This window comes from Ornithorhynchus anatinus, chromosome 6 (assembly GCF_004115215.2).
Source record: "Ornithorhynchus anatinus isolate Pmale09 chromosome 6, mOrnAna1.pri.v4, whole genome shotgun sequence".
Lineage (NCBI taxonomy): Eukaryota > Metazoa > Chordata > Mammalia > Monotremata > Ornithorhynchidae > Ornithorhynchus > Ornithorhynchus anatinus.
In genome coordinates, this window is record NC_041733.1 from 37,140,622 (window position 1) to 37,158,928 (window position 18,307).

Below are 18,307 nucleotides of genomic sequence, written 5' to 3' on the forward strand. Positions count from 1 at the left end.
AAACAGGTCTCTTAAAGCCTCTTCTGGTTGTAGGCCTCTATGACTCCCTGACTCCCTTAAGTGAACCCAAGGCTATAAGTACTGCAAGTAGATTGTGATCCTGATGCAAATGTTGCTAACTGGAGAAAGCTGCAGTAAAACCCACCTGCAATTTGAAAGGGTGGAAACCCAGCAGATATGTAAACGAGTTGATCATTGGCTCACTGGCACCTGCATCCAAGTCTCCCAAATATTTGCCTGCTAGATGCTTTCCCTGCTGACATTGCCTAAATATATATTTTTTTACTTTTAACAAGATGAGGTATATACATTTTGAAAAGAGGGAAAGAATGTGAATAATATATCTGCACAACTGCTCAGTCTTCAGGCTGTTTCAAATAAACATAGGGCTCTGGGGCATGATTTCAGAAAGGTACAAATAGGAGAGATCCTAGCTCCTCCTTTCTTTAGAAAGAAAAAAAGTAGGTATTTTTTCCAAAATAATCCCTGGATTTCTACCAACTAATCGTAAGAGGAGTGTGGTAATGTTTGGATATAAACTTCTTGAGAATGTTTATGGAAAAGTGAGGTAGGAAAAAGCTTGCTGTGCCTCAGCTTTTGCAGCTCCAGAAAATATTTGTGAAATACCTAAATATTTAACTAATTCTGTAAAACCATAAAGGAGTGCAAAGGGATGAATACATATGGGGTAGCTGAGCATTATTGTTTCTTGGTGGAAAACAGCTATGTCAAATAGGAAGGCTGTTGAACATCAAAGGAAGCCACGTGTGATATAGTAGGACAGAACAGACTCTCCTATTCAGCTATTCAATTTGTTTTGAGAATAATGCATTCTTATATGTTTCTGTGTTCACACATTTTCCTCCATAATTTACATTTCAGACTGCAAAACCATTCAACCAAGGAAATTAATGTTCAGTCAAAATAAAATGCCATCTAACAAGTCAATAAGATTTGCTGTCAAGTGAGTGTGATTTTAATCACAGCAACAGCAAGACCATCTGCAATATTCCTCTTAAAAAAAACCCAGTCCCTATCTATTTTAGAATTCATCCTCCAATGCATAGAAATAATAAAACGACAGAAGTATTTACCTGTTGAGAATGAAACTGATTTTTGCTCAAAATTAAAATACGATGAAAAATTAAATAGATCTTGGAAAGAATTTGGGGGAGTAGAGTGGCCTAGCAGAAAGGACACGGGCCTGGGAGTCAGAAGACCCGGGCTCTAATTTCAACTCTGCCATAAATCAGCGATATGACCTTGGGGTAATCACTTAACATGTCTGTGCCTCAGTGACCTTGTCTGTAAAATAGGGATTTGATCCTTTTCCCTCTGGCTTAGCCTGTGAGCCCCAGGTAGGACAGGGACCGTTTCCAGCTAGATTATCTTGATTCTATCTCAGCACTTAGTACAGTAGCTGGCATTTAGTAAGCACTCAACAAGTACCATTTAAAATATATATATATATATATGTACAAATATATAACATAAATGCATGTAAAAGAGAATTGTAATACGGGTCAAAGCAGATAAAGTTTTAGATTTCCTAAAGCAAAATACACCTCAAGATTCGTTAGATATAATGCTGAATAAAAACAATTTTAGAATTTCCACAGATTGGTACTTATGATTTCTAACGAGAAAACTATAACTTTTAAATTCAAAGGAAAATGGCTAAGGTAATTGTGATCAATAGGGCTCTACCAGTGGTATAAATATTTCTTCCCAGATAGGATTCCTTTGTTTTTCAGCTGTATTTGAGGTCAACAAGGGCACACAGACTAATTAGAAATCTATTTGTTATTTACCACCCTGGCTGCCAAACTGGTGAATCCCCGTAATTACTAGAGTACAGCCCTTTCACTCACTCCCACTGTGCATTTCCACGTGAAAGCAGAGAATACGCAGAACTTACCAATAACGTAGGCTAACAGCAAAGCCAGAGTCACGGTGATGGCAGTGGCGCTCAGAGCCGTGCACTTCCAGTTGCAGCACCTGTACGGCTTGTTAAAAGTGAACGCAGGCCTTGAAAAGGTGCTTCTAGGCAGGGGCCTGGGAGGCGGAGAGTAAACCGTATTGGAGGTTAGTGGGTAGTTCTGACTGGCTGCGCTGAAGATAGCTGAAGAGCCCGATCCATGTTTAAAGAGGAAATGCCTAAGGAGAAAGAAAAAGAAAAACAAAGTCAGACGCTTCAAAGTGGAAAAGAACTTTGTAAACTCTAAGGGCACAATTGCATTGTCCGCTAAGATGTAGGAAAGGAGGGTTGCATAGTGGATAGAGCTTGGGCCTGGGAGTAAAAAGGTCATGGCTTCTATTCCCGGCTCCACCGCTTGTCTGCCGTGTGACTTGGACACTTCACTTCTCTGGGCCTCAGTTACCTTATCTGTAAAATGGGGATTGAGACTGTGAGCCCCATTTGGGACAGGGACTGTATCCAACCCAATTTGCTTTTTTCTACCCCAGTGCTCAGTACAGTGCATGGAACATAGGAAGTGCTTCACAAATACCAAATTATTATTATTAGAGAAACATGCACCTTAATTAGGATAAGCTACCATAGCCTAAACTCTAAGAGTGTTTGACCCACCCCGCCTGAATGACAACATCACTTTTTCTTGCTGAGAGGTCTGATTAATCAACCTCAACTAAAAACAGCCATCTTTCAATTTTAGGACACTAAAAATGGTAGCAGTACTTATTAAGTACTTACTGGGTGTAGAACACTGTACTAAGCATTGGGAGAAAATGGGTGAAAATTAAACACAGTCTCTGTCCCTCTTGGGAACACTAAGTACAACATCAATCAGTCAATCATATTTATTGAGCACTTACCGTGTGCAGAACACTGCACTAAGCTCTTGGGAGAGTACAATTTAACAGTATAACAGACAAATTCCCTGCCCGCAGTGAGCTTATAGTTGAGAGGACGAACTTACAGTCTACATAGAGTCAGTAGCCACGTATAATACACCAGCCCTTCTTAAAGCAAACAGGAAACTGTATCTTTGCATTTGGCACCGGAACACATAGAATATTCTGGGACCGCTCACTGCAGTCATTATTTCAAAACACGATGATGGAAAAATATTTAGTATGTTTCATAACTGAACAGAAGTAGAATAAGAGCTCGATAAATACCACCGATTGATTGATTAGGACCTTATTACTCAAGGTATTCCGCTTCAGTGATATAAAATGAAAAGATTTTCCCCAAAAGGGCTGAACTGCACCACAAACATAATCTTGTTTATGAATCCCATATAGCAAAAAGATGTCCCCCCAAGTGCCTATATTACACCACAGATGCAACCCAGTGCATAAATCACATTTGGCGGATCCCATCCTCCCAAGGTTCTGCCAACTGTCTACCATTACCATAGGTGGCTTCCCCATAGGCTAATGATTCAGGCTATCGACGTGGATCCCAGGAGTTTCATTATAGTAGTAATGATATTTATTGAACAACTACTGAGTGTCACGCACTGTGGTAAGTGCTTGGCAAGGTACATCCGAAGCAAAAGACGCATTCCCTGTCCATGAGGCAAAAGCAATTACACTGCTCTAGATTTTTTGTTTAGGAAGATAGTCACAGCTGAAAATGAGTCATGGGCATGCTTTCAAATATGACAGTCTTTCCTATGGTCTGGGAATGTGTCTACCTACTGCACACAGAAAACACTCAGTAAATATGCTTGATTGATTTGAGGCCTACTTCTCAACGAGAGATGCTAATGCCACAGCTATTTGAACCTCAAACCTCTACCAACGGTGTTATATTGTACCTTACCAAGCACTTAGTACAGTGTTCTGCACACCGAAAGCACTCAGTAAATATGAATGATTGATTTGTGGCTTATTCCTAAACCAGAGGTGCTCTGCCACAACTATGAGCCTAGAGGTTCTACAGATTCTCTTATATTGTACTCTCCCAAGAGGTTAGTACAGTGCTGTGCATCCAATAAACACTCAATAAATATGACTGATTGATTTGTTGCCTAGACTTTGAGCCCGTTGTTGGGTAGGGATTGTCTCTATCTGTTGCCGAATTGAACAAGTACAGTGCTCTGCACACAGTAGGCACTCAATAAATACAATTGAATGAACGATGGAATTCTTGCTTACTTCTATATCAGAGATGCTATGCCACAACTATGTGAGCCTAGACTCTTTACACAGCTGACATCACTGAGCAAATGAAATATTCTTCAGCGATCTAGATGGACTCAAAAGTACTGTGGTAAATATATTCTTACAGGGTATTTTAGGGCAAGGGTGGTTAGTGATGTGGAAACATGGAGAAAAACTACTGGATGACAGGGTGATGTAAACGCCACAGCAATGGCCTACGCCGTCCAGAGAAATTTGCCAAAATACTAGCTCATAATAACGGTTATGGAAATGAAAGTGAATGGCTCGCAGCAGATATTATGGAGGCCCCCAAATGCTCAGCCAACAGAAGGAACAGCACAGATATAAAAGTGAATCTTTCACAAAAATCAATCAACTCTATCTGTTGGATCTAGGCCTCTGGACTATAAGCTGATTGTGGCCAGGAAATGCATCTCTTATATTGTTCTCTCTCAAGCACTTAGTACAGTGTTCTGCATACAGTAAACACACAGTAAATATGATTAATTGACTGAGCCTTTACTGTGTTTAGAGCAGTGTACTAAGCCGTTTCATATAGCCCCTATCCTGGGATGATCTTGGATAACCAAATGCTTCTTCTTGGTCCCTGTAATCTTTCTGCTTAAGGTGTCATGTATAGCTTCTTCTGTGTGTCCCAGAGTCAGAGGGGCAGTAATAATAATAATAATGTTGGCATTTGTTAAGCTGGTAGTATGTGCACAGCACTGTTCTAAGCGCTGGGGTCGATACAGGGTTATCAGGTTGTCCCTCGTGTGGCTCACAGTCTTAATCTCCATTTTACAGGTGAGGGAACTGAGGCATAGAAAAGTTGAGTGACTTACCCACAGACACACAGCTGACAAGTGGCAGAGCTGGGATTCGAACCCATGACCTCTGACTCTCAAGCCTGGGCTCTTGCCACTGAGCCACGCCCAGCCCGCTTCCCTCTCCGGATACCTTGGCACTTGCTTGTCTTGGGTTCCCAAGATCCAGTTACCTCCTCAGGAGATCCTGAGCTAACACTTCTGTGAGTTTATAGGATCACTCCTGGACCCTCCCTATCTCCGTCTCTTGGGTTTCAGGGCCAAGATCCTGATCTAGTAAGCATTACTTGGTTGGGTCGAAACTAACGTGCTTATCCACAATGATGATGATGATGATGGCATTTGTTAAACCCCTTACTATGCGCCAAACACTGTTCTAAGCTCTGGGATCGATAGAAGGTTATCAGGTTGTCCCACTTAATCACCACTTTACAGATGAGGGAACTGAGGCACAAAGAAGTGACTTGCCCAAAGTCACTCAGCTGACACGTGGCGGAGCCGGGATTAGAATCCATGACCTCTGACTACCAAGTCCGGGCTCTTGCCGCTAAGCCATGCTGCCCCATCTCTTGGGCCTGGGTTACCACACCAGAAACTGCCCTTGCTTCTCCCAACACCCCTCCTCAAACATCTGAGAAATTTGTCTGCTTGATTTCTAAGATCTGTTTCTGCAGTTGACAGTTCCATGCTAAAGAAAGACCCCTTCTTAATCAATCAATCATATTTACTGAGCGCTTATTGTATGAAGAGCACTGTATTGGATGCTTGGGAAAGTACAACACAATTGAGGTGCAAAACACATTCCCTGTCCACAACAAGCTCACAATCTAGAGGGGGAGACAGATATTAATATAAATTATGGAAATGTATAAAAGTGCTCTGAGGCTGAGGGAGGGGTGGATAAAGGCAGCAAATTGGGGTGATGCAGAAGGCAGTGGAAAAAGAGAAAATGAGGCTTTAGTCAGGAAAGGCCTCTTGGAGGACATGAGCCTTCAATAAGGCTTTGAAGGTGGGGAGAGTAATTGTTGGCTATGAAGCCGGAGGGAGTTCCAGCCTAGAGGCAGGATGTGAGGGCGTGGGCTTCTCAGCAAATTTCTCTCTTAAATAAGCAGGTTGTCAGGAGATATGAACTTTGCTGTGTGACCTTGGGTAAGTCACTTAACTTCTCTGTGCCTCATTTATCTCATCTATAAAATGGGGTTGAAGACTTCGAGCCTCATACAGGACAAGAACTGTGTCCAAGTTAATTAGCTTGTCCCTACCCCTGAGCTTACTACAGTGCCTGGCACACAGCAAGTGTTTAACAAAGGTCATGAAAAAAAAAGAGCTGCTTGAAGGACCTTAGTTATCCATTTGTTCTTCATGAAGACTGTAAAGCTCTTCCTGAGAACTGGAAACCAACTCTATTGTATTGTACACTTCCAAATGGTTAGTACAGTGCTGTGCACACAGAAAGAGCTCAGTGAGCTTCATTTCCAAATTCAGGTCCTTTAGATCGCAATCAGAACTCATCTCTCTTTTTTTGGAACAGACCATCCCTGAATTTACATATTCTTCCTTATTTTTGTCATGAATATTTGGCAAAAGACTCTCAAACTAACCCATTTTTATATCTTGCATCTGTGCAGGTATGAAATCATGTTTTTTTTTCCTTGATTGTGGAAAGCTTGGGCTCATAACATTTGCTTGTCATAGAATTAGATTTACTCGCTTTACTCCAACAACTGAGAAGGAACTTTTGGCTACATGTAAGATCCTAGTAAGTGGCATCTGACTGATTAAATCATTATCCGACAGGAGAGCTGAAGGATTGTTTTTTCATTTTTTATGGTATTTGTTAAGCACTTGCTATGTACTAAACACTGTTCTAAATGCTGAGGTAGATCCACGTTAATGAGTTTGGACAGAGTTCCTGTCCTGCTTAAGGTTCACAGTCTAAGTCAGAGGGTGAACGGGAGAACTGAGGCACAGATCAATTAAGCAACTTGCCTAAGGTTACAGAGCAAGTATTCGGCAGAGCTAGGTTTAGAACCCAGGGCCTCTGACTCCCAGGCCTGAGCTCTTTCCACTAGGCGATGCTGCTTCTCATGTTGCTCCTTTTTTTCCCACCCAAACCTTGTCTTCCCCTTGACTTTCCCATGACAGTAGACAGTAACACCATCCTTCCCATCTCACGGGCCTGTAACCTTGGCATTATCCTTGACTCCTCTCTCTCATTCAACCCACATATTCAATCTGTCACCAAATCCTGTCGGTCCCACCTTCACATCATAGCTAAAATCCACCCCTTCCTCTCCATCCAAACCGCTACCACATTAATACAATCACTCATCCTATCCTGCCTAGATTCCCTCATTAGCCTCCTTGCTGACTTCCCAATCTCCTGTCTCTCCCCACTCCAGCCCATACATCACTTCGCTGCCCAAGTCATCTTTCTATAAAAGCATTCAGGACATCCCCTTCTCAAAAATCTCTAGTGTCTGCTCATCCACCTCCATGTCAAACAAAAACTTCTCACCATGGGCTTTAGAGCACTCCATCACCTTATCCCTCCTACCTCACCTTGCTTCTTTCCCTCTACGACCCAGCCCACACACTTCACTCCTCTAGTGCTAACCTTCTCACTGTGCCCCGATCTTGCCTGTCTTGCTGCCGAACTCTGGCACACATCTTGCCTCTGGCCTGGAATGCCCTCCCTTCTCAAATGGGACAGACAATTATTCTTGCCCCCTCGAAGCCTTATTGAAGGCACTTCTCCTCCAAAAGGCCTTCCCAGACAAAGTCCCACTTTTCCTCATCTCCCACTCCCTTCTGCATGTCCCTGACTTGCTCCCTTTGCTCTTCCCTCCTCTCTACTTAGCCCCCCAGCACTTATGTATATATCTGCAATTTTATTTATTTGTACTGATGTCTGTTGTCCCCTCTCTAGATTGGGAGCTTGTTGTGGGCAGGAAATGTCAGTGTTTATTGATGTGTTGTACTTTCCCAAGCACTTAGTACAGTGCTTAATAAATACCAATGAATGAATAAATGAATACTCATATTACTCCTGCTATACACAGGAATGAGTGCTGAAACCATCTCACCGCCTGTCATGGTCCAGACTTTCACTAACAAAGCCAGTGTAATGCAAAGTGGCATCCAAGATACTCAGGTGGCTTTATGTCAAACTCCCGGAGAATGAAGAAACATGCAAGAAATTTCACAATCTTAATGAGGCAGACCTTTTAGAACAAAAAACCCTTGTGTCTTCTTCGATGATAAATGACAATTTTCTGGAGAATGAAGACATATGTGAGAAACTTTGCAACCTTAATGAGGCAGACCTTTCAGAAAGAGAAATGGTCTCTACTTCCATCAGTGTGGTCAATGATTCTGGGCCTCTCTGGGATATTCTCTACTTGGTATCTTTCAGACTGTGGGGGCTTCCAGAGGAAAGCACCAAGACCAGTATGGCTAAAAATTGCTCTGCTATCCAAGAGCCATCTGAAATGAAATAAGTAATACATCAAACACAACTTGTAGATCTTTACAACACAGACCAACTGCTAGCATAAGAAAGCATGCCATGGAATCCATAATGAGCTGAGAGGTTTTGACGAGTAATGGCACGCTAAGGCTGAAGAAAACCTGGCTCAGTGGAAAGAGCCTGGGCTTTGGAGTCAGAGCTCATGAGTTCGAATCCCAGCTCTGCCACCTGTCAGCTGTGTGACTGTGGGCAAGTCACTTAACTTCTCTGGGTCTCAGTTACCTCATCTGTAAAATGAGGATGAAGACTGTGAGCCCCACGTGGGACAACCTGATTCCCCTGTGTCTACCCCAGCGCTTAGAACAGTGCTCTGCACATAGTAAGCGCTTAACAAATACCAATATTATTAGAAGCAGCGTGGCTCAGTGGAAAGAGCACGGGCTTTGGAGTCAGGGCTCATGAGTTCGAATCCCAGCTCTGCCACTTGTCGGCTGTGTGACTGTGGGCAAGTCACTTAACTTCTCTGCGCCTCAGTTCCCTCATCTGTAAAATGGGGATTAAGACTGTGAGCCCCACGTGGGACAACCCGATTCCCCTATGTTTACCCCAGCGCTTAGAACAGTGCTCGGCACATAGTAAGCGCTTAACAAATACCAATATTATTAAAACATGTTTCCACTGATCAAAACCAAGGGCTCTTATTTATCCCTGAAGAGCATTACTGGGATGATACAAAGCACCCACCACCAACTAAAGAGAAGAGATGGCTCCGTAGACATCAGAGATGAAGAAGGAATCTTAAAGGGATCACAGAATTACATCGAGTCTTAAGGATGTATTCTTTGTAAAGAATTGTTTGCCTACCAATAGGTAATGATATGACTTTTTCTTTCCTCCTTGATGAAGTCACCACTCCCTTCAGAGCCATGAAGATATAATCAATTGTATAGTACAGGGCACTGTACTAAGTATTTGGAAAAGTCAACACAATAGTTTAACAAAAACATTCCCTGTCCACAACGAGCTTTCAGTTAAAGGGATATACTGCTGATATACTACTGTCCAAGATGAAAACCGGCCCAAGTGTGAAGGCACACTGTTGAAACTCCAAGTTTTTTATTTTTTAACATATTGGCTGCTGCCATCAGATCCACAAAAAATGATAAAATACCTTGATCTAAAGGCATTCTTAAAGACATTAAAAGGCATTCTTCCACTTTCCTCTTTTGGAGGAAGTGCCTCAAGATTTCATAGATGCCACCTTGACCACCATCAACCAGAAAAACACAGAAAGACCTGAATTGACAGAAAACCCACTTTTTTGCCAGCAAAGTTCTAGCCAGAATTCTTCTGGGTAGATTACCAGAAGACTGTACAGTCTTCAAATCCCTCATGACTCTAAACTAAAATGCAGTACAGCAGATATGATCTATGCAGCATGACAGATACAGAAAACAGGATGGGAACAGCACTAAGACTGCTATGAACCTTAAGCCATTAATGAAAAGTGCTCTAAAAATTGCCAAGCAAATTCAACTGTCCTGAGAAATTTGTGTGCTTTGTCCATTCCATGATGGAAGTAACTTGCTAATTAATAAGCAAGTTGGAAGGTTGGAATAATCATTAAGCAAGTTGGAAGCAAGGCAGAAGGCAACTTGCTAATCAATAAGACGATGGCCCTGAAACAGAATGTTGTAGAATGGCTCATATGAGGAGAATGCATGGGATCAGAATACCCAGTTAGCTGTCATATAGTGAACAGAACTTGGGCACAGTTAAGGCAGCAAGGAAAATAAGAGAGTGAGCTGCTTGCTGGTAAGGGAAGATTTCTATCAACTTTACTATACCATTCCCAGCCATGTGCCTAGAACAGTGCTCAGCACCTGGTAATAAGCAGTCACTTAATAGCATTGATTAAAGACTTAAAGTTTATTTCTTCTCCTATTTAAATATACAGTAAAATAAACTATTTAAATATGTAGTGAAAAGCCTCAAAAAATGTGACCTAACCACTGTTCACTGGATGAACACTGCAAGTGTCAGACCAATTGGGCGATAATTTTCCCTCTAGGCTGTGAGCACCTTGTGGGCAGGGCATTTGTCTGTTGTTGTATTGTACTCTCCCAAGCACTTAGTACAGTGCTTTGCACACAGTAAGTGCTCAATAAATGCAACCGAATGAACAAAAACTAGGGGAGGGTTTGTTCTTCAGCCAAAAGCTTTATAAAGATTGGGATTCTGAACAGCATGTTCTAAAACTGGACTAAGGAATGAACATGATGTCCACACAAAGTGGAAGACAAACCACCCTGTCCATCCAAACTGTCACTGTACTGATGTAAACGCTCATTTCCCACTTCGACTAATGCATAGGCCTACTTGCTGAAGTCCTGCATCCTGCCTTTCCCCTCCTCACTCTGCTGCCTGGAGCATTTTTCTGAAAAACAAACTCAGTTTATATCTCATCACTCATCAAAAAACTCCAGTGGTTGCCCACCCACCTCTGCATCAAACAGAAACTCCTTAGCGTCGGCTTGAGGGCAATCAAATCAATCGGTGGTATTTATTGAGTGCTTATTATGAGCAGAGCACTGTTCTAAACCCTTAGGAGAGTACAACGTAATTAGCAGACACATTCCCAGCCCATAATGAACTTACAGTCTAGAGGGATGAGTTTACAGTCTGTAAGTTCTCTCCCTCCTACCTAACCTCTCTGAGCTCCTACAACAATCCAACCTGCCCTCTCCGCTCCTCTAAAACCAACTTATTCTCTGAACCTCAATCTCGTCTTTCCTGTTATCCACCTCTTGCCCATATTTTCTCTTGGGCCTGGAAACTTTTCTCCCCCTTCATATCAGATAGTCCATCACTCTTCCCTCCTTCAAAACCTTCTTAAAATCCCATCTCCATCCTCATCCGCCCTCTCCTCTGCATCAACTATGTGCTTGGCTGTGTCCTCGTTAACGGCTTCATACCCCAGCTCTCTGGAAATGTAATTGCTCTTATTCTCTACTATTTCCCCTATCTCTAATCTATTTAATGTCTGTTTCCCCCTCTAGACTATAATTCATTCAATTCAATAGTATTTATTGAGCGCTTACTATGTGCAGAGCACTGTACTAAGCGCTTGGGATGAACAAGTCGGCAACAGATAGAGACAGTCCCTGCCGTTTGACGGGCTTACGGTCTAAGCGGGGGAGACGGACAGACGAGAACAATGGCAATAAACAGCGTCAAGGGGAAGAACATCTCGTAAAAACAATGGCAACGAAATAGAATCAAGGCGATGTACAATTCATTAACAAAATAAATAGGGTAACGAAAATATATACAGTTGAGCGGACGAGTACAGTGCTGTGGGGATGGGAAGGGAGAGGTGGAGGAGCAGCGGGAAAAGGGGAAAATGAGGCTTTAGCTGCGGAGAGGTAAAGGGGGGATGGCAGAGGGAGTAGAGGGGGAAGAGGAACTCAGTCTGGGAACGCCTCTTGGAGGAGGTGATTTTTAAGAAGGGTTTTGAAGAGGGAAAGAGAATCAGTTTGGCGGAGGTGAGGAGGGAGGGCGTTCCAGGACCGCGGGAGGACGTGACCCAGGGGTCGACGGCGGGATAGGCGAGACCGAGGGACGGTGAGGAGGTGGGTGGCAGAGGAGCGGAGCGTGCGGGGTGGGCGGTAGAAAGAGAGAAGGGAGGAGAGGTAGGAAGGGGCAAGGTGATGGAGAGCCTTGAAGCCTAGAGTGAGGAGTTTTTGTTTGGAGCGGAGGTCGATAGGCAACCACTGGAGTTGTTTAAGAAGGGGAGTGACATGCCCAGATCGTTTCTGCGGGAAGATGAGACGGGCAGTGGAGTGAAGAATAGACCGGAGCCGGGCGAGAGAGGAGGAAGGGAGGTCAGAGAGAAGGCTGACACAGTAGTCTAGCCGGGATATAACGAGAGCCCGTAACAGTAAGGTAGCCGTTTGGGTGGAGAGGAAAGGGCAGATCTTGGCGATATCGTAGAGGTGAAACCGGCAGGTCTCGGTAACGGATAGGATGTGTGGGGTGAACGAGAGGGACGAGTCAAGGATGACACCGAGATCGCGGGCCCGAGAGACGGGAAGGATGGTCGTGCCATCGACGGTGATAGAGAAGTCTGGGAGAGGACCGGGTTTGGGAGGGAAGATGAGGAGCTCAGTCTTGCTCATGTTGAGTTTTAGGTGGCGGGCCGACATCCAGGTGGAGACGTCCCGGAGGCGGGAGGAGATGCGAGCCTGAAGGGAGGGGGAGAGGACAGGGGCGGAGATGTAGATCTGTGTGTCATCTGCGTAGAGATGGTAGTCAAAGCCGTGAGAGCGAATGAGTTCACCGAGGGAGTGAGTGTAAATGGAGAACAGAAGAGGGCCAAGAACTGACCCTTGAGGAACTCCAACAGTATAAGACCCTACTATAAGGACTATAAGGGACTATAAGACCCTTATAGGTAAGGATCCCATCTATCCAATATGTTGTATCATACTTTCTCAAGTGCTCAGAACAGTGCTCAGCACAGAGTAAGCACTCAATGAATACCAGAGATTGACAGAAGAAAATGTAGGCTATGCATTAGTTTTTGTAAAACACACTACACACTTGCATGCATGGATATTTTGCCTTAAAAAATCAAGGAAAATTATCTACGTGTCGGGTTTTATACATCTATTTACAAGCAAAGAGAGGATGTGTTGTTTAGTCACCTTCACAGGTTCTTCCTCAATATATGAACCAGTGACAAAATTCCTTTAAGAAGAAAGGGGAAAGAGCGAACTGGAGTTCTCACCACTCGCTATTGCCGACAAGATCTTACCCAGACATTTGACCTGATTCCCAAAGAACAATGTAAACCCTACCCTTCATATCCCAGCATTATCCCAGACATTATCTTTGTTGCACATCAGCCACAGGAGAAATATAAACCTTTATATGGTTTCTGTAGACCTCACAATCAATCAATCCACTGATCATTGAGCACTTAATGTGTGCAGAGCATTGTACTAAGCACTTGAGAGAGCAATCAATCAGTGGTATTTAGTGAGTGTTTATTATATGCTAAGCTACTGGGAGAGTACAGTACAAAAGAATTGGTACGTGGGTTCTCTGGGTTACAGTCTAGGGGGGATGACAGACTCAGAAAGACATTACAGATTACAAAAGTACTCATATAGGAGCTCCTGTTCTGTAGAAACATACACATGATATAATAATAATAATAATAAAATAATGGTATTTGTTAAGCATTTACTACTATGTGCCAAGCACTGTTCTAAGCACTGGGGTAGATACAAGGTAATCAGGTTGTCCCACGTGGGGCTCACTGTCTTAATCCCCATTTTGCAGATAAGGTAACTGAGGCAGAGAGAAGTGAAGTGACTTGTCCAAGGTCACACAGCTGATAAGTGGTGGAGCTAGGATTAAAATCCACAACCTCTGATTCCAAAGCCCGTGCTCTTTCCACTAAGCCACGCTACTTCTCCATATATGTGTATTCATTAATGATTTCATAGTAACTGAAAATAGGAGCGGCCTGAGGTATGTGCAGTGTTCGATTACAGCTATTCGCTCATAAAACCAGGCCTATATATACGTATCTAAGCACACTGCTATAGCCTAAGGACTTCAAGATATTATGAAATGTTGCTATCAAATCTATACAGTTGGAATTCTGCCACATACCAGGTGATAAACAGTCAGTTGGACTAGTTCTCCACATCCATTTTAATGTACAATTTTAAATTTTAAACAGGGAAAGGTAGATTTTGCTCAAAGGAAACAGGCACATAAGGAAACTGAAAGTTTATCAATAAAATCCTATACAAAGAAGAAAACATTCTCTCCTCTCAAAATCTGTACAATAAAGAGTAATATTAAGCACATCTGTAACCTCAAAATAATGTTATTTACTATTATCTTTAATATTTTACAGAAAATGGGCAAACTGTAAAGCACCTCAATAAAAGATTCACAAGCCAAAGGAACTCTAGTTTTTTTTTTATCCAATGAACATTTTCCTGGGATGTAGAGTTAACCTTTTATTCATTTAGCTAAAAGCTTCTGGCTCATCTCTGTGTCCAGGGGAATTGAGCTTATCCCCTGACAAACTGAAACCTGTAAAAAATAAAAGTGGGGTTTGACAAGTTATTAAATAATTGGGTTTTGTCAGTGTTCTGCAGCAATGAAATGGACAAATCAAAACAGACCCATGTGCTGTGTCATATGACACATATATGCTATTTATTCTCTGGTCCTGGAGAAAATCCCGGTCCAGAAGGGAAGGTGGATAGGGATAGCTTCCTCATCTATAAAATGGGGATCCAATGTCTGTTCTCCCTCCTACTGATACTGTGCAGTTCTATGCAGAAGAGAGATTGTGTCTTACCTAATTAACTTGTGTTACCCCAGCAGTGAGAAAAGTGCCGACACATAGTAAGTGCTTGACAAATATGATAATAATTTTCTAAAATCCTACTTTTTTGTTCCTTGCTGGAGCCCTGCATTAAAACTGGATAGTGGTGTTTATGGGACATAAATATCCAAGCATACCAGGGAAATCAAACAATGTTCAATCATAGACTCCCTCAGTGATAACAATAATGTTGAGCGCATTCATAATTGATGGAATTTATTTATTTACAATTATAAGGTCTGTTAACCTCTATGCTTTTGAATCTAATGAATAGGTAGGGATACTGTTTGATTTGTCTAATTTTTGTGGACATCCTTGTTTTAAGAAGCTTCCATTGTTCCTGATGGGAGAAAAATGAAAGTAGGAGCCTCTATTTTTTTCTCTTAGGACCAAATATGAATTTCATAATTGCTGAAAAACTCCATTAATTTACCTTACCTATAGTAAGCAAAATCTTATTTCAGTTGATTGGAACAAATGCCCAACAAATTAATGAAGTATTCATTCAATAGTATTGAGCGCTTACTGTGTGCAGAGCACTGTACTAAGCGCTGGGAATGTACAAATCAGCAACAGTTAGAGACAATCCCTGTCCAATAACGGCCTCACAGTCTAAACATCTGATGAGAGGAGGAACTGTGAATCCATCCAGCTAGATCTCCTACTGGGGCTTTAAGATAATAAAAGACTTCTTCGCACGAGCATATGGAATTCTTTTCCAAGGGTGTTTCAGTAAGGAAGTATTTTTAGATATATTTTTTCTAGATAGAACTAAAATGTGGCAAGTGATTCTGAGATGTTCTGTGGTCAGCCTCATAAATAAATAGAAGTCCAACAGTAAATGGGTACACTTACTGATAAGCGGTACAAAACCCATTTTAGGCTGGAGATAGCAGACCTTTGTGAACCTAAGCAAGCATTTTTACCCAAAAAATGAAATAGATTACAAAAACCAAACTCCAAGAAAGTAATATTATATAGGGAAAGGAGGTCAGACTGAACTATCATAATAAACCAGGGAGTTGTTAAAAATCATGACAACTTTTTCTAATAAACACCAATTCATGTCACTTTCTCCTTTCAACCAGTTTTCAGAACAAAGCATCATTTTATCATGGGGCACTAATTTATGCTCTAATTTTCATTTGAGAGACTGATTTTTAAAATCTTCACCAGCTACAGTGAAAACAAATTTATATTTTCTGTATACCCAATATACCCATATTCAACAAAATGTGCAACTCTGAATAAGAGACAGTATAAGGTTAATTTTTATTTGCACTTAGTACCCACTAATTCACATTTTGAGATATGGAAAAATGTTAGATTGTGTCCCATATCTGAAGAAACTCAAAAATCTATGTATCAGATTTTTTCATTTCTCCTTTAACTTCTTGCATTTGCTCTGCCTCAATCTCTGGGACTTCGAGGGTATTTTCTAATCAGCATGGTTTAGTGGATAGAGCACGGGCCTGGGAATCAGAAGGTCATGAGTTCTAATCCTAGCTCTGCCACTTGTCTTCTGTGTGACCTCGAGCAAGTCACTTCACTTCTCTGTCCCTCTGTTCCCTCATCTGTAAAATGGAGATTGAAACTGTGAGCCCCATATGGGACAACCTGATTACCTTGTATCTTCCCCAGTGCTTAGAACATTACCTGGCATATAGCAAGCACTTAAATAACACAATTATTATTATTAATTATTATTATTCATCCTGAGCAAAGAGACTCTGGCTTAATGTTCCCAGTCCTTTACCAGTGTCAAATGAAAATAAAATCACAAACCATTTTTAAATGAGGTACAAATATTACCAGAAATGGGTTTTTTGACTCCAATTTCCTGGAAACTGGATCCAAATTTTCCCATTTTGGATAAAGATTTATGATTCTAAATTCATTTACACCTGATGCAACTCATTCCTCCCTCCCTTTTTCCTACTTCCTTTCATCTTCATGCTGAACTCGTGATGATTTCCCAGAATTAAATGGAACTGGGCATAATATCCTCCAACCCAAACACTTTTACAGTCAATGATTATCCCTTAATTCTTCCTCATTCTGCACGGATGTGAATTTTGTTCATCTATTTTATGAGCCAGTTGACTACTGCATACTTTTCTGTGCCATTTGTTTTCATTGAATGGTAATCTACGTTAGCAGGGCCATTTCACTTAAAAAAAAAAAGTTTCCTTTTTTTGCAAAGTAAAACAATGAGAGAGATTCTTAAGAAACTTCCTTCTAGCTTGCTTCAGGTTCAGATTCTGGGCTATAGTCATATACCTTTGAAAAGATTCTGCTGTGTTCTTTTCAAGGATATGAAGCAAGGTTTGTCTTAATTCTACATTTACTATGTAAATAAACTAGAGAAAGTACCATTATATCTCATTTAGGTACTGTATACATTCCATGCAACATTAATGTGATTCTCTCTCTTAAATCTCGCTCAGAAATTCAAGTTGAAAAATGGAAACACGATTTCTAAATGAATTCTAAAATAGGATTAATCAGGAAAACAAGGATTAACTCAATTTTAGATACTGGTTGAATCAAAAAGTGATTTTTTAAATTCAAAAATATGATGGCTCATCTCTGAAAAACACATTTCTTCTAGGTTTAAAAAATTGGAATATCACACAAAATTGTGGGCCAGGAACAAAAAAAACCAAAACACGATGAGGGGACAGGAAGAGAGTCAGTACATACGTCTTAGAATTTTATGTTAGTTGTATATTTTATTGTTGAAAATAGCTATCATCTCTGGTTACACATAATATACCTTATGTTAAATCTATAGCTTCCAAAAATAGTTCAAGACCACTGCAAGGTCTAAACTGTGACTACACCAATATTCAGTAATAATAAAGGTGATATTTATTAAGGGTTAACCATCTCCCAAGCACTGTGCTAAGTGCTGGAATAGATTCAAAATAATCAAATTGGACAGAGTCCTTGACCAACACAATCTAAGAGAGAGAGAAAACATTTTTTTAAAACCCCCATTTTACAAAAGAGGAAAATGAGGCACATAGAAGTTAAATGACTCACTCAAGGTCACTCGGGTAACAGTAGAGCAGGGATTAGAACCCGGTGTTCCTGACGCACCGTCCTGGGCTCTGACTACTTTGACTGAGGAAGATTCATAACCTCAGGCTTTAATTAACATGTCTACAATTAAATCTAAGTGGAAAATTTAAGTGGTTTAAAAGCTCGGGAAAATGGAAAATTGTACATCAGCTTATGTTGTGGCTAATGGAAAAAAATGACTCATTTTCCTATCTTGGTAAGTCAGAATGCCAAACTTTTGATATTATAACCAAAGAGCAAGAAATGTAATAATAATTGTGGTATTTGTTCAGGAGTTACTATGTATCACATATTTATGTAGGCACTAGAGTAATAATAATGAACACAGATAACCAATCCCCATTTTACCAATGAAGAAACAGATGCACACTGAAGTTCAGTCATTTG

General features: G+C 41.3%; 1 protein-coding gene across 4 annotated transcripts in view; it reads right to left on the bottom strand.

Annotated features, from left to right (window-relative positions):
- Nucleotides 1–18,307, bottom strand: part of TENM1 (teneurin transmembrane protein 1) — a 717,827-nt gene that overhangs the window by 288,709 nt on the left and 410,811 nt on the right. For all 4 annotated transcript variants that reach the window (XM_039912369.1, XM_029067334.2, XM_029067335.2 and 1 more), the window contains one exon: nt 1,919–2,157. In XM_039912369.1, coding sequence (XP_039768303.1) covers nt 1,919–2,157 — 239 coding nt within the window. The remainder of the gene's footprint in view (nt 1–1,918; nt 2,158–18,307) is intronic.